The 18751-nt window shown below is 43.4% G+C and overlaps 1 protein-coding gene across 1 annotated transcript; it reads right to left on the bottom strand.

Annotated features, from left to right (window-relative positions):
• Positions 1 to 14005: 14005 nt before the first annotated feature.
• Positions 14006 to 15332, bottom strand: LOC123065719 (uncharacterized). The gene is made up of 3 exons (XM_044488950.1): positions 15135 to 15332; positions 14794 to 14975; positions 14006 to 14709 (listed from the first exon to the last, which is right to left on the bottom strand). The coding sequence occupies exons 2-3, from the start codon at positions 14962 to 14964 to the stop codon at positions 14341 to 14343; spliced, it is 540 nt and encodes a 179-aa protein (XP_044344885.1). The 5' UTR covers positions 14965 to 14975; positions 15135 to 15332; the 3' UTR covers positions 14006 to 14340.
• Between the last annotated feature and the right edge of the window lie 3419 nt (positions 15333 to 18751).

The raw sequence follows: 18751 nt of genomic DNA, 5'->3' as shown, positions 1-18751 counted from the left end.
CAAGACGATGTATTCGATATTATATATATTATTCAATAATATTCAAGACGATGTATTCGAGATTATATTCGATGATGCATATTATGTACTATGGTTCAGTTTTTCCTTATTGATTGCATGCATGCATTGTAATTTGAATACTAAATTGTTTTATATTTCTTCTAGATTAGTTAAATAAAAATTATGGACAATACCGGCAGAGAAGGAGAGGAGGCCCTGTTCAACATCATACGCTCATGCCCTCGCCCAGATGAGTTTGAAGAAGATGACGGCTCGCAATATCTGAACCCTACCGGTGAGGGTATGATATTTTATGAAGACAAACAAATAGATGAAGTCCAGAACTATGATTATGATGACGAAGAAGATGTTGATCTTGAAATAACAAAGACCGACGAGGTATATTTATATAAGCGGGCATCTGGTGATCATCACATGTTTTAAATGATTTGTATATATATTAACGAATCGATCTTTCTTCATTCAGCCCTCCGGATCGAGCAAATCTTCTACATGCAGCAGGGCAGTGTGAGGCCCGGCCAAAAAGTTGAAGTATGGCGTAAAGTACACAATCGATGCCATCAAACCTAATAGCGAACCAAGTGAGCCTAAGAAGAATGTGGGCAAGTTCATTCGTCAGTGCGGAGTTCTTGTGAAGGATCAAATCCCGATCTCCATTCAAGAATGGAAAAAGCCAGCAAAGAAACGTCCAGATCTTACTTTTGTTGACCAAAGAGCAAAAGATCTGCTTTGGGAATCTCTCACGTCACATTTCACCCTACCAGATCATTTCACAGATGCAGATGTGCAGAAAGTCAAGGACGCTGCTCTTAGGAAGATGGCAGTTGCATTCAACAACCACAAGAAAATTATATGGGCCAAGTACGTTGAAGGAGGAAAGAAGACTGCAGAATTCACAGGAACACTAGAGAAGCAAAGAGATGACTGGCCCGCTTTCGTGAAATTCAAGTAATCGGAAATAGCTAAGGAACGGTCGAGAATAAACAAGATCAATGCCGCGAAAAAGGAGCATTACCATAAGCTGGGGCCAGGTGGCTACGCGGTGGCCCGGCCTAAGTGGGATAAGGATGAGTAATAGGTGGTTGATGCAGGGATCATTCAAGTTACATTGAGCTGGCCCCCAGGTGCAGGACTTGGCTCTATGCGCATGGGGGGACATTGGACCCAAAGACATGCTAGGTTTTGGAGAAGGCAAGTCTTAAAGGAGCCGACCTGAAATTACTTGTTGCAATGCAATAGAAGAGGCTCGAACGGGGGTGTTCACGCCCAACAGTGAGAACGACGAGCTTACGCGTGCCCTAGGAAATCCTAAACACCCGAGAAGAACACGAGGCAAAGGCATTGTTCCGTGGTATGAGGGGTTTGACGACTGGAATGCCGACTACAGAAGTTGTGCGAGAAAGAAGATGGAGGAGAAGAAGAAGAGGAAGCTGGAGGAGGAGCAAAGGAAGCAGGAAGCAGAATGCCTTCAAGGCCTAGAATCAAGGCACGCAGAGTTGGCACTCCAATTCCAGTGGCAGCAACAGCAGATCGACTCACTTAGCCAGGAAAAGGGGTCTCTACCAGCAGCTAGCAGATCCAGCATCTGATAGCACCATCCCATCCATGCCGAGAAGAAGCGTGGGTTCCGCCCGGGGCGATGAGGTACTGCAGGATAGGTACCCTATGGATGACATCATGGATAACACTAATTGTGAGCTTCACTTCAAAATGAAGAACATATCCATGAAGGTGGCAGACGCCGTTGCTTATACAAATCCCCTTGAAGCAACCTTCCATTGCAACCCAACCAGCTGGCTATGCTCGTGTCGTGGTTGATGAAGTGGTGTCACAATATTCGGGGCTAGAGCTTGACATTCCTGGAGGTGATGACGAGCACACATTGGGAGAGGTCATACATCATATCATTCTATGGAGAAAGGCTTGCATCATCTTTCCAAGGCCACCGACACCGCGTCAGCTGACTCCTCCTCGAAGTCCACCACCGCGTCAACAGACTCCTGCTCCTGCAAGCCATCAGCCACCGCCTCAGCAGAGTCCTGCTCCTTCAAGTCCGCCAACGCGTTAGGCCACTCCTCCTCCTCCAAGTCCGGCATCGCGTCAGCCCACTCCTCCTCCTCCAAGTCCGGCAACACGTCAGCCCATTCCTCCTCCTCCTCCAAGTCAGGCACCGCATCAGCCATCTTTGCCGCGTCACCGGGCTCCCCTGCCTAAGCAACAACAGAAGAGAGCCGCCGCAGCTATGGCGGCTAGCGGTACAATTATAGGAGGCAAGAGATACCAATTTGGTCCAAGCCTCACGCCTCTTTCGAAGAGGCCTTACGACATGACTGACAAGGAAAACGAAGCCGAATGCAGGGCCTAGTTGGACACCCATTTTGGACCAAAACTGCCACCGCCGCCAAAGGAGAAAGTGCGAGCATGTCATTGACCACTTTATTCGTATGGCTCAACCACCAGCTCGCAAGCATGTTGACTCAGACTATGAGCACCAAATTAGGAAGGCATATCAAGCATGAAAAAAGAAGGAGTCGAGCTCGAGCTCCAGCAAAGCAGCTGCTAAAAAAGCGGGAAAGTTGTTCCCCAGTTTGGAGAATAGGCGGTGCAATCGACCCCCCCCCCCCCGCTCATTGTACCAACACATGTGAGTACCGGCGCTGATCAGTTGGTAATAACCGACGCTCATAGAAGGATGGCTGAAGAGGCCGGTGTCACTATTTATCAACTACTAGAGATCGAGCCCATGGATATGCTTAATGAGGAGGACATAAAATGGAAATATGCCCATGGCCAGCCTCTGGTGAAGCCCAAGGAGGTCAAGCCTCTATTAACGAGAATGTATCAATTGCATGAATGGTACATGAAAGAAGCCAAGACTACCGATCAAGAGTCCCTCATGGTGAAAGTCGCCGAAGAGTACTACTACCATGGAAAAGATCTGTGGGTTGAGTTTCAAGAAATATTTCAGTTATTCAATCAAGACGCACTCGACAAATCTGTCGTCAGTTGCTATAGTTTGTAAGTGGTTTCTTTTTGTAATTAATTTAGTTCTCTAGCTAGCTGTAGTGCTTGTTCTATTCATTACCTGTAATTATCCTCACTATATTCTCTTCTGTGGTATTATGCAGAATGAAGATGTTTGAAATGAAAAAAGTTGGACGCTATGGCATTGGGTTCATTGACCCAAATATCATTAATGAAAAGACATGGTCACAAGAATATGATCGACCATACACAGAGAAAATCTTGCTAGAGTTCTTGAAGCACCTAAATGCCTGTCCAAAAATTCTACTTCCTTACAACTTCGGGTGAGTCACACTGTCTTGTACTACAAATTGTGTTTTTGCTTACTAGCTTGATGTTAATAAGTGTATAGGGTTTAGGGTAGTTGATGAGTTATGCACATACCCGCTTAATTATACATGCAAATGTATGTGCATGCAGTTTCCACTGGATCTTGTTAATCATTGAAGTTGACGAGGGAAAAGTTCAAGTACTGGACTCACTATTTAAAAAAGCTAGTGACTACGAAATCGTGAAGGGGATGGTCAACAGATAATTTCAATCATTATCGAACTACATGTCGGCCTCTTTAGTTTGTCATTTCCTGATATCAATAACTAATAACTCCTTTATTCATTTTATTTGCCGGCGGGCACGTCTTGGCAAAAGCTCATCAAATAGGTTGATGGCTCATGGAAAAAAGAGATGAAATGGATCCGACCCAAGGTAATTAATTAAGTAGCTAGTACCAGCTAGCTACCATCTCTTTAATTCTAGTTTCAATACCATTAACTATCATGCTTGACTAATTATTATCTGATTGAATTCTATTCTCATAAAGGCCCTGAAGCAGGCGTCGGGGACTGATTTATGTTCATTCTACATTTGCGAGAACATTCGCATGATGACTACCAAAAGGACCAGAACTGATAGAGACCAATGGGTACGTTTGCCAGAACACTATTCACAATTTTGTACATCATTATCAAATATACACACAACTAATAATACATGTGTATTTTGATTTCTTCTTTAAAGATGAAGGAGATGCGGGATCGACTCCTATTGGAGGCTCGCGTAGGAGCACTTCAACATGAAATAACGGGATTTTTGTTCAACCAGTTCATAGATCCCAAAGGAGAATTCCATTACCCGATATCGCAGTAATGTCTCCATGTAATGATCTACAAATTGTAGGAGAAATTGTATATACCAAATTGTATATATACATGTTTATGTGTGAATGGTGGTGCGAGACATTCGATATATATATATATAGGGAAAATTCATCCTACCACCCGGGGATAGTTAACCCACATGTCTCATATACTATCATGTGGTACTATATATACTACTTTATCATTTTAAATATATTCATATACTATATCTAAGATATTTCAAAGCAAGTTACATGAAAAAATTGCATATGACATCTTTGGCATAACTAAAATAATGCTCTTCTTTATTGTATAACTAGAATAATTCTTCAAATTGAGCGTAAATCTCCTCGTCTCTGCTGAAGTAATGCTCTTCTTTAACCCCCGCCATAATATAGTCTGTGCTAATTCTTGAGCTTGCGTTGATTTTTCCCTTGAAGAGGAAAGGGTGATGCAGCAAAGTAGAGATAAGTATTTCCCTCAGTTAAGAACCAAGGTATCAATCCAGTAGGAGGCACAAGCAAGTCTCCAATCAATGAACCTGTACAAACTAACAAACACTTGCACTCAACGCGAAAAAGGGCTTGTCAATCCCTTCACGGTCTCGAACAATAGTGAGATCTAATAGAGATAGGTATAAAGCATAAATAAAAGAGTAAACTAAAGTAAATCCAAATAAATTGCAGCAAGGTATTTTTGGATTTTTTGGTTGATAGATCTGAAAATATATGATGGAAAATAGACCTGGGGGCCATAGGTTTCACTAGAGGCTTCACTCTTGAAGATAGCATACGGTGGGTGAACAAATTACTGTTGAGCAATTGATAGAAAAGCGCAAAGTTATGACGATATCTAAGGCAATGATCATGGATATAGGCATCACGTCTGTGACAAGTAGACCGACTCCTGCCTGCATCTACTACTATTGCTCCACACATCGACCGCTATCCAGCATGCATCTAGAGTATTAAGTTCATAAGAACGGAGTAACGCCTTAAGGAAGATGACATGATGTAGAGGGATAAACTCAAGCAATATGATGAAAACCCCATATTTTTATCATCGATGGCAACAGTACAATACGTGCCTCTCTACCCCTACTATGCCACTAGGTGAGGACACAACAAGATTAAACCCAAACCTAAGCACCTCTCCCATTGCAAGAAAAAACCAATCTAGTTGACCAAACCAAATCGATAGTTCGAAAAGAAATACAAAGATATCTTAATCATGCATAAAAGAGTTCAGAAAGACTCAAATAATATTCATAGATAATCTGATCATAAATCCACAACTCACCGGATCTCAATAAATACACTGCAAGAAAGTATTACATTGAATAGATCTCCAAGAACATCGAGGAGAACATTATATTGAAGATCAAAGAGAGAGAAGAAGACATCTAGCTACTAGCTATGGACCCGTAGGTCCGTGGTATACTACTCAGGCTTCATCGGAAGGGACGCAAGGTTGATGTAGATGCCCTCCGTGATCGAATCCCCCTCCGGCATATCATCGGAAAAGAACCCAAGATGGGATCTCACAGGAACAGAGGCTTGCTGCGGCGGAAAAGTATTTTGGTGGATGCTTCTGGTGGTTTGGGAATATTTGAAAATTTATAGAGGCGGAGTTAGGGTTAGAGGACCCCAGAGGGACCCACAAGCCCTCAGGGCGCCCCTAGAGCGCGCCTAGCTGGCTTTTGCTCGGCTCGCGGACCTTGTGCCCCCCTCTCCAAGTCCTACGACTATCTTCTGGTCCAGGAAAAACCATCACGAAAGTTTTATTCCGTTTGGACTCCGTTTGATATTCCTTTTCTGTAAAACTCAAAAACAAGGAAAAAACAAAAACTAGCACTGGTCTCTAGGTTAATAGGTTAGTCTAAAAAATAATATAAAATAACATATGAATGCGTATAAAACATCCAAAACAGATAATATAATAGCAGGGAACAATAAAAAATTATAAATATGTTGGAGACGTTTCAAGCATCCCCAAGCTTAATTCCTGCTCTTCCTCGAGTAGGTAAATGATAAAAACAGAATTTTTGATGTGTAATGCTACCTAACATATTCATCAATGTACTCTTCTTTATTGTGGCATGGATATTCAAATCCATTAGATTCAAAACAAAACTTTAATATTTACATAAAAATAATACTTCAAGCATACTAATAAAGCAATCATGTCTTCTCAAAATAACATGGCCAAAGAAAGTTATCCCTATAAAATCATATAGTCTGGCTATGCTCCATCTTCATCACATAAAGTATTTCATCATGCACAACCCCGATGACAAGCCAATCAATTGTTTCATACTTTTGGTGTTCTCAAACTTTTTCAACTTTCACGCAATATATGAGCGTGAGTCATGGATATAGCACTATAGGTGGAATAGAATATGATGGTTGTGGAGAAGACAAAAAAGGAGAAAGTCTCACATCAGCTAGGCAAATTATTGGGCTATGGAGATGCCCATCAATTAATATCGATGCGAGTGAGTAGGGATTGCCATGCAATGGATGCACTAGAGCTATAAGTGTATGAAAGCTCAATAAAAAAAACTAAGTGCTCACGAAGACCTAGGGCAATTTGTGGAAGCCCATCATTGGCATATAGAAGCCAAGTTCTATAATGAAAAATTCCCACTAGTATATGAAAGTGACAAAATAGGAGACTCTCTATCATGAAGATCATGGTGCTACTTTGAAGCACAAGTGTGGAAAAAGGATAGTAACATTGTCCCTTCTCTCTTTTCTCTCATTTTTTCTTTCTCTCTTTTTTTGTTTGGGCTTCTTTAGCCTCTTTTATTTTTTATAAAGTCCAAAGACTCATCCCAACTTGTGAGGGAAGTTTCCATCCTTCTTTCCTCACATGGGACAATGCTCTAATAATTATGATCGTCACACTTTTATTTACTTACAACTCAAAAATTACAACTCAATACTTAGAACAAGATATGACTGTATATGAATGCCTCTAACGGTGTACCGGAATGTGCTATGATCAAGAGTGACATGTATAATAAATATGGACGGTGGCCTTGCCACAAATACTATGCCAACTACATGATCATGCAAAGCAATATGACAATGATGGTGCGTGTCATAGTAAAACGGAACAGTGGAAGTTGCATGGAAATATATCTCGGAATGGCTATGGAAATGCCATAGTAGGTAGGTATGGTGGCTGTTTTGAGGAAGGTATATAGTGGGTTTAATGCACCAGCGAAAGTTGCGTGGTACTAGAGAGGCTAGCAATGGTGGAAGGGTGAGAGTGCGTATAATCCATGGACTCAACATTAGTCATAAAGAACTCACAAACTTATTGCAAAAAGTTATTAGCTATTGGAACAAAGTACTGCACTCATGCTCCTAGGGGGATAGATTGGTAGGAAAAGACCATCGCCCGTTCCCGACCGCCACTCATAAGGAAGACAATCAAAAAAAATATCATGCTCCGACTTCATCACATAACGGTTCATCATACGTGCATGCTACGGGAATCACAAACTTTAACACAAGTATTTATACCAATCCAGAATTACTCACTAGCATGACTCTAATATCACCATATTTATATCTCAAAACAAATGCAAGGAATCAAACTTCTCATCTATTCAATGCTCTTTACATGAAAGGTTTTATTATATCCCTCTTGGATGCCCATCATATTAGGACTAAATTCATAGCCTAAGCAAATTACTATGCTATTTAAGACTCTCAACATAATATAAGTGAATCATGAGAGTTCAACAATTTCTATAAAATAAAGCCACCGCCGTGCTCTAAAAAGACATAAGTGAAGTACTAGAGCAAACCGCCTAGCTCAAAAGATATAAGTGAAGCACATAGGGTATTTTAACAAATTCACGATGAATGTGTGTCCCTATCAAAAGGTTTGTACAACAAGGATGCTTGTGGATAACTAAAAAGCAAAGACTCATATCATACAAGACGCTCCAAGCAAAACACATATCGATGGATTCAAGACAAATGAGGGGATGCCATCCGGGGCATCCCCAAGCTTAGATGCTTGGTTGTCCTTGAATATTACCTTAGGGTGCCATGTGCATCCCCAAGCTTAGGCTCTTGCCACTCCTTATTCCGTTGTCCATCAAATCTTTACCCAAAACTTGAAAACTTCACAACACAAAACTCAACAGAAAACTCATCAGATCCGTTAGTATAATAAAATAAATCACCACTTAGGTACTGTTATGAACTCATTATTAATTTATATTGGTGTTATATCTAATTTATTCCAACTTCTCCATGGTTTATACCCCCCGATACTACCCATAGATTCATCAAAATAAGCAAACAACACATAGAAAACAGAATTTATCAAAAACAGAACAGTCTGTAGTAATCTGGAAATTTCGTATACTTCTGTTACTCCACAACTTCTTAAAAATTAGGAAAACCTGGGAAATTTGTATATAAATCTTGTTTAAAGAATTCATATCAAAATAACTTTTCTGAGATTTTTTAAAATTCTGGCAATGAGCGCAAAAGTTTCTGTTTTTCAGCAAGATCAAATCAATTATCACCGTAGACCATCCCAAAGGTCTTACTTGGCTCAAACACTAATTAAAACACCAAAACACAATTACTACATAGGTAATAATGTGTATTTTCATAAAAACATAAAATAAATATATTGGGTTATCTCCCAACAATCGCTTTTCTTTAAAGCCTCTTAGCTAGGCGTTGATAATTTTAATGATGCTCACATGAAAGATAGCACTTGAAACACAAAGAGAACATCATGTAGCATGTGAAAAACAAGTTTATGTCTAACATACTTCCTATGCATAGGCATTTTATAAGCAAACAAATTATCAAGACAAGCAAAAACTAGCATATGCAAGGAAGAAGAAGGAAACAATAGCAATCTCAACATAACGAGAGGTAATTTAGTGACATGAAAATTTCTACAACCATATTTTCCTCTCTCATAATAATTACCTGTTGGATCATAATCAAATTCAACAATATAGCTATCACGTAAAAATTTGTCTACATGATCGCATGCATGGAAAGTTGACACTCTTCCAAAATAGTGGGATTATCACCAAATAAAGGCATGACCTCTCCAAGCCCACTTTTATCAAAAAATTCATAAGATTGATCATTCTCCAAAGTAGTGGGATCATCATTACCTAGAGTTGGCACTCTTCCAAACCCACTTTCAATATTATTGCAAACATATTTGTCATGAGCCTTAAATAAATTTTCAAGATCATAAGAAGAATCACCCCAATCATGATCAGTACAATAAGTAGCGGGCATAGAAAAATTAGCATCCCCAAGATTAGGGTTTTGCTTAATATTAACACAATTGACATTAATAGGATTTATAATAACATCATTGCAATCATGCTTTTCATTCAAGCAGCTATCGTGAATCACTTTATAAATTTCTTCTTTTAATACTTCGTCACAATTTTCAAATTCACGAATCTCAAGCAAAATTTCATAAAGATAATCTAGTGCACTCAACTCACTAGAAATTGGTTCATAATAATTGGATCTTTTAAAAATATTAGCAAGTGGATGAGGATCCATAAGCTTTTTGTTTCTGATTTTCAATAAACACACAATTATGCCAAGCGAACGAGCAAACAAACCAAGTAAGACATAAAGGCAAACTGAAAGATGGCAAATAAAACGGCAAATATTTTTGTGTTTTTATGAAAATGTTTTAGAAGTGGGGGAGAGGAAAACGAGACGCAAATGAAAAATAATGTAAGTGCAAGAGATGAGAGTTTATGATGGGTACTTTGTAGGCTTGATGTAGAACCTCCCCTGCAACGGCGCCAGAAATACTTCCTGCTACTTCCTGAGCTTGCGGTTATTTTTCCCTTGAAGAGGAAAGGGTGATGCAGCAAAGTAGAGATAAGTATTTACCTCAGTTGAGAACCAAGGGATTAATCTAGTAGGAGGCACAAGCAAGTCTCCAATCTATTCACCTGCACAAACTAATAAACACTTACACTCAATGCGAAAAAGGGGTTGTCAATCCCTTCACGGTCTCGAACAAGAGTGAGATCTAATAGAGATAGGTATAAAAGATAAATAAAAGATCAAACTAAAGTAAATCTAAATAAATTGCAGCAAGGTATTTTTGGGTTTTTGGTTTATACATCTGAAAATATATGATGGAAAATAGACCCGGGGGCCATAGGTTTCACTAGAGCCTTCTCTCTTAAAGACAGCATACGATGGGTGAACAAATTATTGTTGAACAATTGATAGAAAAGCGCAAAGTTATGGCGATATCTAAGGCAATGTTCATGAATATAGGCATCACGTCTGTGATAGTAGACCGACTCTTGCCTGCATCTACTACTATTACTCCACACATCGACCACTATCCAACATGCATCTAGAGTATTAGTTTCATAAGAACGGAGTAACGCCTTAAGCAAGATGACATGATGTAGAGGGATAAACTCAAGCAATATGATGAAAACCCCATCTTTTTATCCTCGATGGCAACAACACAATACGTGCCTCGCTACCCCTACTATGTCACCGGGTGAGGACACTTCAGGATTGAACCCAAAACTAAGCACCTCTCTCGTTGCAAGAAACACCAATATAGTTGGCCAAACCAAATAGATAGTTCGAATAGAAATACAAAGATATCTTAATCATGCATAAAAGATTTCAAAGAAGACTCAAATAATATTCATAGATAATCTGATCGTAAATCCACACTTCATCATATCTCAACGAACGCACCGCAAAAAAGTATTACATTGAATAGATCTCCAAGAACATCGAGGAGAACATTATATTGAAGATCAAAGAGAGAGAAGAAGCCATCTAGCTACTAGCTCTGGACCCGTAGATCTGTGGTAAACTACTGACGCTTCATTGGAAGGGCGGCAAGGTTGATGTAGATGCCCTCCGTGATCAAACCCCCCTCGGCCTGATCGTCGGAAAAGGCCCCAAGATGGGATCTCACGGGAACAGAGGCTTGCGGAGATGAAAAAGTATTTTGGTGGACGCTTCTGGTGGTTTGGGAATATTTGGGCATTTAAAGAGGCGGAGTTAGGGTTAGAGGACCTCCGGGGGACCCACAAGCCCTCAAGGCGCGCCCCCCTAGGGTGCGCCTAGCGGGCTTGTGGTCGCCTCGCGAACCTTCTGGCCCCCTCTTCAAGTCCTACGGGTGTCTTCTGGTCCAAGAAAAATCACCATGAAAGTTTTATTGTTTGGACTCCGTTTGATATTCCTTTTCTGAAAACTCAAAAACAAGAAAAAAAACATAAATTGGCACTGGGCTCTAGGTTAATAGGTTAGTCCCACAAATAATATAAAATAGCATATAAATGCATATAAAACATCCAAAACAAATAATATAATAGCATGGAACAATCAAAAATTATAGATATGTTGGAGACGTATCAGTCGCCCCCTTGCTTTGGGGCTTCCAAGTACTAGTCATGTAATCTTCACATCATGGTTGGTAGAACGGGAGCTGCTCGGGTCTGTCGAGAGGCTTCCCGTGCTAGCATGAATAATAAACATTTATCATGATATAAGGAAATATAAATAACAACTTTATTATTGCATCTAGGGCATATTTCCTTCACTCTGATCTATGTACCTGCATCGTCAGTTGATGAATTCAACGGTAATATGCAACATAATGTACTTGAGAAACACAAAGAGGCATAATTAGCAAAATACAAGAAACCTATAGTAAACATAAATAACGAAGTTCCTCGTACCCAAACTAATTAACTAGAGCGATCTATGCTAGTTTAGGAGGATGGTTTAATTATATCACGGAGTTTCGCCGTGTATAAATTCAAAGTTTTGTCATAGAAAGACAGTAGTGACACAGTGTCATCATCAATCATTCCTCCATGTCGGCGAACCAATCTTCATACTCAGGGAGGAAGCACCTGAGCTTCGTGAAAGGCTTCAAGTCCAGACGCTGAGCGACTAGCAGTGCTCGGACATCGTCCCGCGTCATTGGCCCATGGTAGAACATCCATGTTTGTTCGAGGACCTCCGTCATGATCACTTGAGCAAGTTCACACTGTACGTGATAAAACTCATCTCAAATTAGATGATCCGGTGTCCTTCCTATTCTTGTGGCCCAGTTGACAATCTCGGCATCGTTGGAAGTAGCTAACATGCGAAGGCGTTGATTATCCCTTCTGTACTCGATCAGGTGATGCATGAGGTAGAATCCATCAGCCTTACTATTGTTTTGTTGCTGGATGCAGCAGAAGTCGGTCTTATGGCCGAAACCAGTTCTTCCTGTACTTCTTCACCTTGATATATCCACCAAACAGGCTGAAGGTTAACAGGGAACTATCGAGAACACTCTTTATGTGTGTGTAATCCTTTTTCTTGATGTTCTTCGATGTGTCCAAGTACAGAGCATGGGAGTATTGTGGGTAAAGATAGATGAGAATGCCCCCCCCCCCCTCCCCCGGCTGTGCAAAATAAGTACACCTCAAATTAGCCTCCCTGCTTGCAAAGGAATGATTAAAACTTACGAAAGGATATCCGCGGATGACTTACGTGGGATGATAAGGCAGGAGAATCGTTTCCTTGTCCTTATTAGCGATCATGAACTCGCCGATGTACTTGCTCGCATAGTCATGGTGCTCTTTGCAGACTGCCAAGAAGCTCTCGTGCAAATAGTACGGGTCCGCGACGCATATATAGTGCATGTTCTCGCGCCTGATGATGTAGTTGAGATACAACGCATACATGTGTATGAACTAAAAATCCAGCTTGGTCATGTGGAACATGTCGTAGATGTAGTCAAATCACAGGATGAACTTATCCGCGGGCCATTTCTCGACGTACAACTTCCGGCCCGGCACCTGAGCCGCGCAAACCCCCAACATTCCCAAGTGGAGGAGCTCTGGTCCAGGGAGGAGTTTGTGGCGTTGCAGGGGAGATGGGACCCCATATAGGCGGGGCGGGGAGGTACTCGTGGCAACACGTGTCCAAGGACTTGTGCGGATGAGGTCGATGCAGCGGGATGGGCAACATGAAGGAGACGACATTGCACTAAAGTTGAAGAGAAATATGGGTATAGAAGCGGGATAGAGGATGGAACGATATGATTATATGATTATGGTATTGATATGTGGGGCAAACAAAATATCTTTTACTTTTATGACCTAGCTGCCATCAACCTTGACTAGTTAGCCTAGATGCTACATCATGCAGAACCACCATCCAATCGTCCTATGCCGTTAATTGAACGTTGTCCTAATCATATTTGGAGTTGGGGTTGTAAATTAAACTAGAAGTTGATAAGGTTGAAATATGTATTTCTCTCAGTCGACCATGTCCAACAAAGTTCAATTACGCCTTTCGGATACCCCATTAGTTTGAGGCGTTCCGGGATGTGTAAGTTGTGGAACAATTTCACAACTCTTTGGATGATTGATAACTCATGAGCTAAATATTGACTCCACGATCAGAAGAAACTTAATTTTTGAAGGTTCAAGGAGGATCATTGTGTTCTTTATTTTTGTATTACATCCGCCATATGTGGCTACATGCACGGCGTTGTGGTGAAACCGCTCCCACAAGTCAAGTGACGGCGTGTGGATCCCCATATAGGAAAAGGCATAAAAAAGAACCTCAATCGGCAGGAGGGCATTCCAAATCATGTTGTCCCATACATCAAATTGTGATTGCATGGTCACAAGCATGGTCGGGACGGGGGTCACTCAATCTCAGCTGAGAGCACCCCACGCAGCCCAGCCGAGAGGACAAGCCAGCGGTTGCCGGAATGAATGAAAAACAAAATTTAACATCAGAAACAACATGTGTGCATAGATATACACTGCAGCAGCAATTTCAGAGACATCAAATTATAGCGAAGCTGGACCTATGTAAGCATATAACTCATGTCTGATGATCACATGCATACATAGAGGGTTGAATAATACAGCAAAGATAACCGCAATCTACCAATCCATCCAGTCTAATTATATACTAGCCAGCAAAGCATTGCCCAAATGGAGTAACTACTAATAGAGTCGATCTGGATACTAATTAACACTACACCAGCTACTAGATTCGCAAATATGGCACTACTCCATCAATCGTCACAGCATACTTAATGCATACTCCACGCTCTCATCAGTACGCAGTGAGCTGATCCACGAACATGATCAGAAGAAATAGGCTACGTACTTCATGCCCCACCCCTCACCACCCAGGAGGACCCGGAAGCTGAGGAGGTCGCCCACCACGAAGAAGCAGAGGCCCGTGGTGAAGTAGATCCTGCCGAAGATGTATCCTAGGTCGGCGGCGAGGAAGACCCAGACGGCGCTGGCGTACATGCAATGGAAGAGGATGGTGACCGCCAGCGCGAGGTAGGCGAGGGCCCGGCGGGCCCGGCGACGGCGGCATGGGAGCAGCAGCGCCAGCGCCGCCGCGGCCGCCTGGAATGGGGCGCAGCACAGCAGCCCGACGCAGAGGGCGATTAGCCTGGCGGCCTCCGCGTCCGTCAGCTCGATGCACGGCAGAATGAAGGAGGACTGCAGAGGAACACCATAGCAGCTTGGGGCATGATGGATCGGTTGCGATGTGAAACATCCGAAGGGTGACGGGTAGGTGGTTACCTGGCTGCACGACACATGGATGTAGTCAGCTATGTAGCCGCTTGCTACGCCGCAGAGCGTGGCGAAGGCGTTGAGGAGCGCCCATCCGCAGACCAGTGGGACGTCATCCCGGATCTTCTTTTTGGCCTCGCTCAGACTCAGAGGCAGCAGATGAGGCGCCTTGCCGTCCATGGAGATCCAAGCTAGGTAGGAGTAGGATGAGTTCACGAGATCAGCAACAACGTATGGTTAGTTCCTCTTCTCTAATTTCATGTCCCCATTCGACATAAAAGAAGAAGAGGAGGAGAAAGAAGAAGAGGAAAAGCACATTAGCAAGATGGCCGGAGATGGAGGGGACTCACCGTCACTCGCTGGTCAGATGCACGGGAGGGAGGTTCTTCCTAGCTTGCTAGCTTGGCGTGCTTCCTTCTGAAAGGGCTCGAGCTACAACCACAGAGGGCAACGACGACGCTAGCTAGTGGTGGAGGGGGGAGTTTAAGTGGCCGAGGGCACCGCAGCAGCGACGTGGGGCCGCTCCAAAACCCTACGTGTCGACCAGCCGCAGCGCGCACACACACACAGACACACACACACACACACACACAGGGAGGAGAGTCCGGTTCATCTCATGGCAATGGCAGTGAGAAAGGAAACTACCGCGAAGTTGCGTCCGCGAAGCACCCATACCCTCTTTGGCAACGAGGTGGCACACTCAGTTTCTTTGCAGGTTGACAAAAACGTGAAAACGTAGCACGCGCACATGCATACGGGGCAGTGAAAAGCTTGCTAGCCTGCTCGTTCTAATTAGCTGCACGGCCAGTTTAAGTTTCAAACTATAGCTAGTGTGATTTCTACGCATGTACTCGTAATAATAACCCCGGCTTCCTGCACGGTGCACCATCCACACCGTACCACTCCGATGACTGGCGGTGGCTCATCCACATTCGGATCAGCTAGCTAGTACAACGATTTGACTGAATTGTCTGGTTTAGTTAGGGGGTGTTTGGTTTAGGAGTCTTAGGACTTTTTCTAGTCTCAGGGACTAATCAAAAAAGACTCTCTAGTAGAGTTTTTTTCTAGTCCCTGTAGAAAAAGTCCCTCCTGTTTGGTTCCTAGGGTTTTTTTAGGGACTTTTTCTAGTCTCTGGGACTAAAAAGTCCCTGAACCAAACACCCCCTTAATCTTTTCCGACCCTTGGATGAGTTACATTGTTGACGTCACCGATTAGGTTTATGAGGAGCCCACTCATCAACTTATTTACCTTTGTTTTCTCGCAAAAATAAAAGCTTATTTACCTTTGTCAAGAATGGGAGGTGAAGCTCCACCAAAGGTCTACACACTACACACTCCATCCATTGTCAAAACAAGGAAAAACACCATTGGCGATATGCATTTACCAAGGCATAAAGCACCCATACCCTCTTTGGCAATGCTGTGGGAGACCTAGTTTCTTTGCAGTGGACGGTCTCAGCATGCGCACACATGCACATGCGTAGATGGCAGTAAAAGGCTACCTACCTAGCCAGCTATTTTTCAGTAGTTGCACGATCAGTTTCAACTGGTACAACTACATTGTTGGTGAGATTCAATTGTTCATGGACCAACGAAAATTTTCTATTACTGGCACACGATGAAGCAAAAGATCTTTGTAAATCGTCTTTTTAAAGGAAGATTACCCCTAGCCTCTACACAGGGGGTTTGGGAATTGAAAATCTCGAAGTAAAGAATAAATGTCTTCTTAGCAAATAGTTATATCGGCTATCCTTAGAGGAGGAAGGGGTGTGGATTTATTTATTGTGCAACAAGTATCGGTAATTCAAAGCTTTAGGCCAACTCCAGCGCAGGACATTAAACGGACGTCCGTTTTGTGTGGATTATGTCCGTTTGGGTAGGGCAATGGGCTCGTGTTCGGGCCTGTCCTCGGATGCGGGCGCCGTGCGCCCAGCGCGCGGACGCATCCTTTGGCCCCATCCTGTCCGCTGCGGCCAGAAATGCCCATATATTCATATTTCAATGTTCAAAACAAGTTTGCACGTCCAAATAGTAATTGTCTCAAAATAAAAATAGTTTTACAACCCAATTGAAATTGTCTCCAATAAAATAGTTTTACAACCATATCGAAATTGTCTTGAATGAACCAATACATCTATTGGTTGTCAATGTGAGCCCACACATGCTCAACCAAGTCATTTTGAAGATCCAAATGAGTGTGCCAATCACGCATTTCACGATGAAATAGGCAAACTGTTCAAACGTGGCCGGTTCTTGGTTACAGGGGCTCAACATTTTCACCTTGATAATCAAATCCTTGGTCGAAGATGTTGTCATCACGCTCGTCCTCGACGATCATGTTGTGCATGATCATACAAGCAGTCATCACCTTCCAAAGCTTCCCTTCACCCCATGTCAGCGCACGGTTTCGAACGATACCCCATCGGGATTGAAGCGCACCAAAATCATGTTCCACATCCTTTCTAGCACTCTCTTGCATTTGGGGAAATCCTGTTTCTCTTCTCATCTTGGGGGTTCGAGATTGTCTTCACAAAAGTTGATCACTGAGGGATATATACCATCAGCTAGGTAGTATCCCTTGTTGTACTGGTGGCCCTTGATCTCAAAGTTGACAGGTGGGGAGTGGCCTTCTGCAAGCCTTGCGAAGACTGGAGAACGTTGCAGCACGTTGATATCATTATGAGAACCTGCCATGCCGAAGAATGAATGCCATATCCAAAGATCCTGCGAAGCCACCACTTCTAATATGACAGTGCACGCTTTAACATGCCCCTTGTCCTGTCCCTGCCAAGAAAATGGCAGTTCTTCCACTCCCAGTGCATACCATCTATGCTGCCAAGCATGCCTGGAAAACCTCTAGCAGCGTTGGTCGCCAACAATCTCTCTGTATCAGCGGCAGTTGGCTGCCTCAGGTACTCAGGGCCAAACACTGCCACCACGGCCTTGCAGAAGTTGTACAATGATACCAGACATGTGGACTCACTGATTCGCACATACTCATCCACCAGATCGTCTGGAATTCCATATGCAAGGATGCGGATGGCCGCGGTGCAATTCTAGTAAGAGGAGAATCCAAGCTTGCCAAGGGCATCCGTCTTGCACTCGAAGTACGGGTCACCACTCCCTCTCTCATACGATTGAACACATGCCTTGCCATACGAAAACAACGACGGAATTTATCTGGCTTGAAGAGCGGGGTGTTCGCGAAGTAATCAGCATAGAGTAGGGCGTGGCCTCTCTCCCTGTTGCGGTTCAGGTTGGAAGCACGACGAGGAAGTGACCCCCTGTACCGAGGAAGCTGCCGTTCAATGTGATCATGAACGACCAGTGCAACCACCACAAGATCTTCATCATCCGAAGACGAATCGTCCAATGAATAAATGAAGTGGTGGAAGAAAAATTCATCTCCACTGTCCATACCTTTGTGGGCAAAGTGTCGAACACCTTGCGGTCGTGGTGGAAAAGAGGCCACGATGATCACCTCGACGCAGCAGGGGTGGCTGGCGGCCGGCTACTGGCCGCTCTGGAGCACTCGTCGGAAGCTGCCGTGGCCACTATGGTACGTCGCCGGCGGTCGTATCCCCTTTGCCACTGGCTACGACGGCGACGGCCAAATCTCCTCCATTCGACGGCCAAAACTACGGCGAAAGCGCGGGCGTGGTGGCGGCCATGTCGAAACGTGGTTTGGTATGGACGTCCGGGGGGTGCGCAGTGAGGATGCGACAGGAGAATAGTGGCGGCGACGCCGGCGGGGTGGGCCGGGGAGAGGGGGTGGACGCGTTGGAAGCGAAGGGACTGCTAGTGTCCCCCACAGGCGGGCCACGGGGGGGACAAGGGCGTGCGTCGAGCCTGTCCGCGCAATGTCCATTTCACCCCAAACTTGGCGCCAGTTTGTGTCGGGGATGGGTCAAAAACGGACGGAATCCGGACATTTGACCGTTTGGGGCCGCACATTGGGCCACGCTAT

The sequence above is a fragment of the Triticum aestivum genome, chromosome 3B (assembly GCF_018294505.1).
Source record: "Triticum aestivum cultivar Chinese Spring chromosome 3B, IWGSC CS RefSeq v2.1, whole genome shotgun sequence".
NCBI lineage: Eukaryota > Viridiplantae > Streptophyta > Magnoliopsida > Poales > Poaceae > Triticum > Triticum aestivum.
This window is presented reverse-complemented; position numbering and strand designations above follow the sequence as displayed.

Coding starts and splice junctions, on each gene's coding strand:
- LOC123065719 (XM_044488950.1), bottom strand. CDS start 14,964: ATGGACGGCAAGGCGCCTCATCTGCTGCCTCTGAGTCTGAGCGAGGCC. Junction 14,710..14,793: donor TCCATGTGTCGTGCAGCCAG/GTAACCACCTAC, acceptor GTTCCTCTGCAG/TCCTCCTTCATTCTGCCGTG.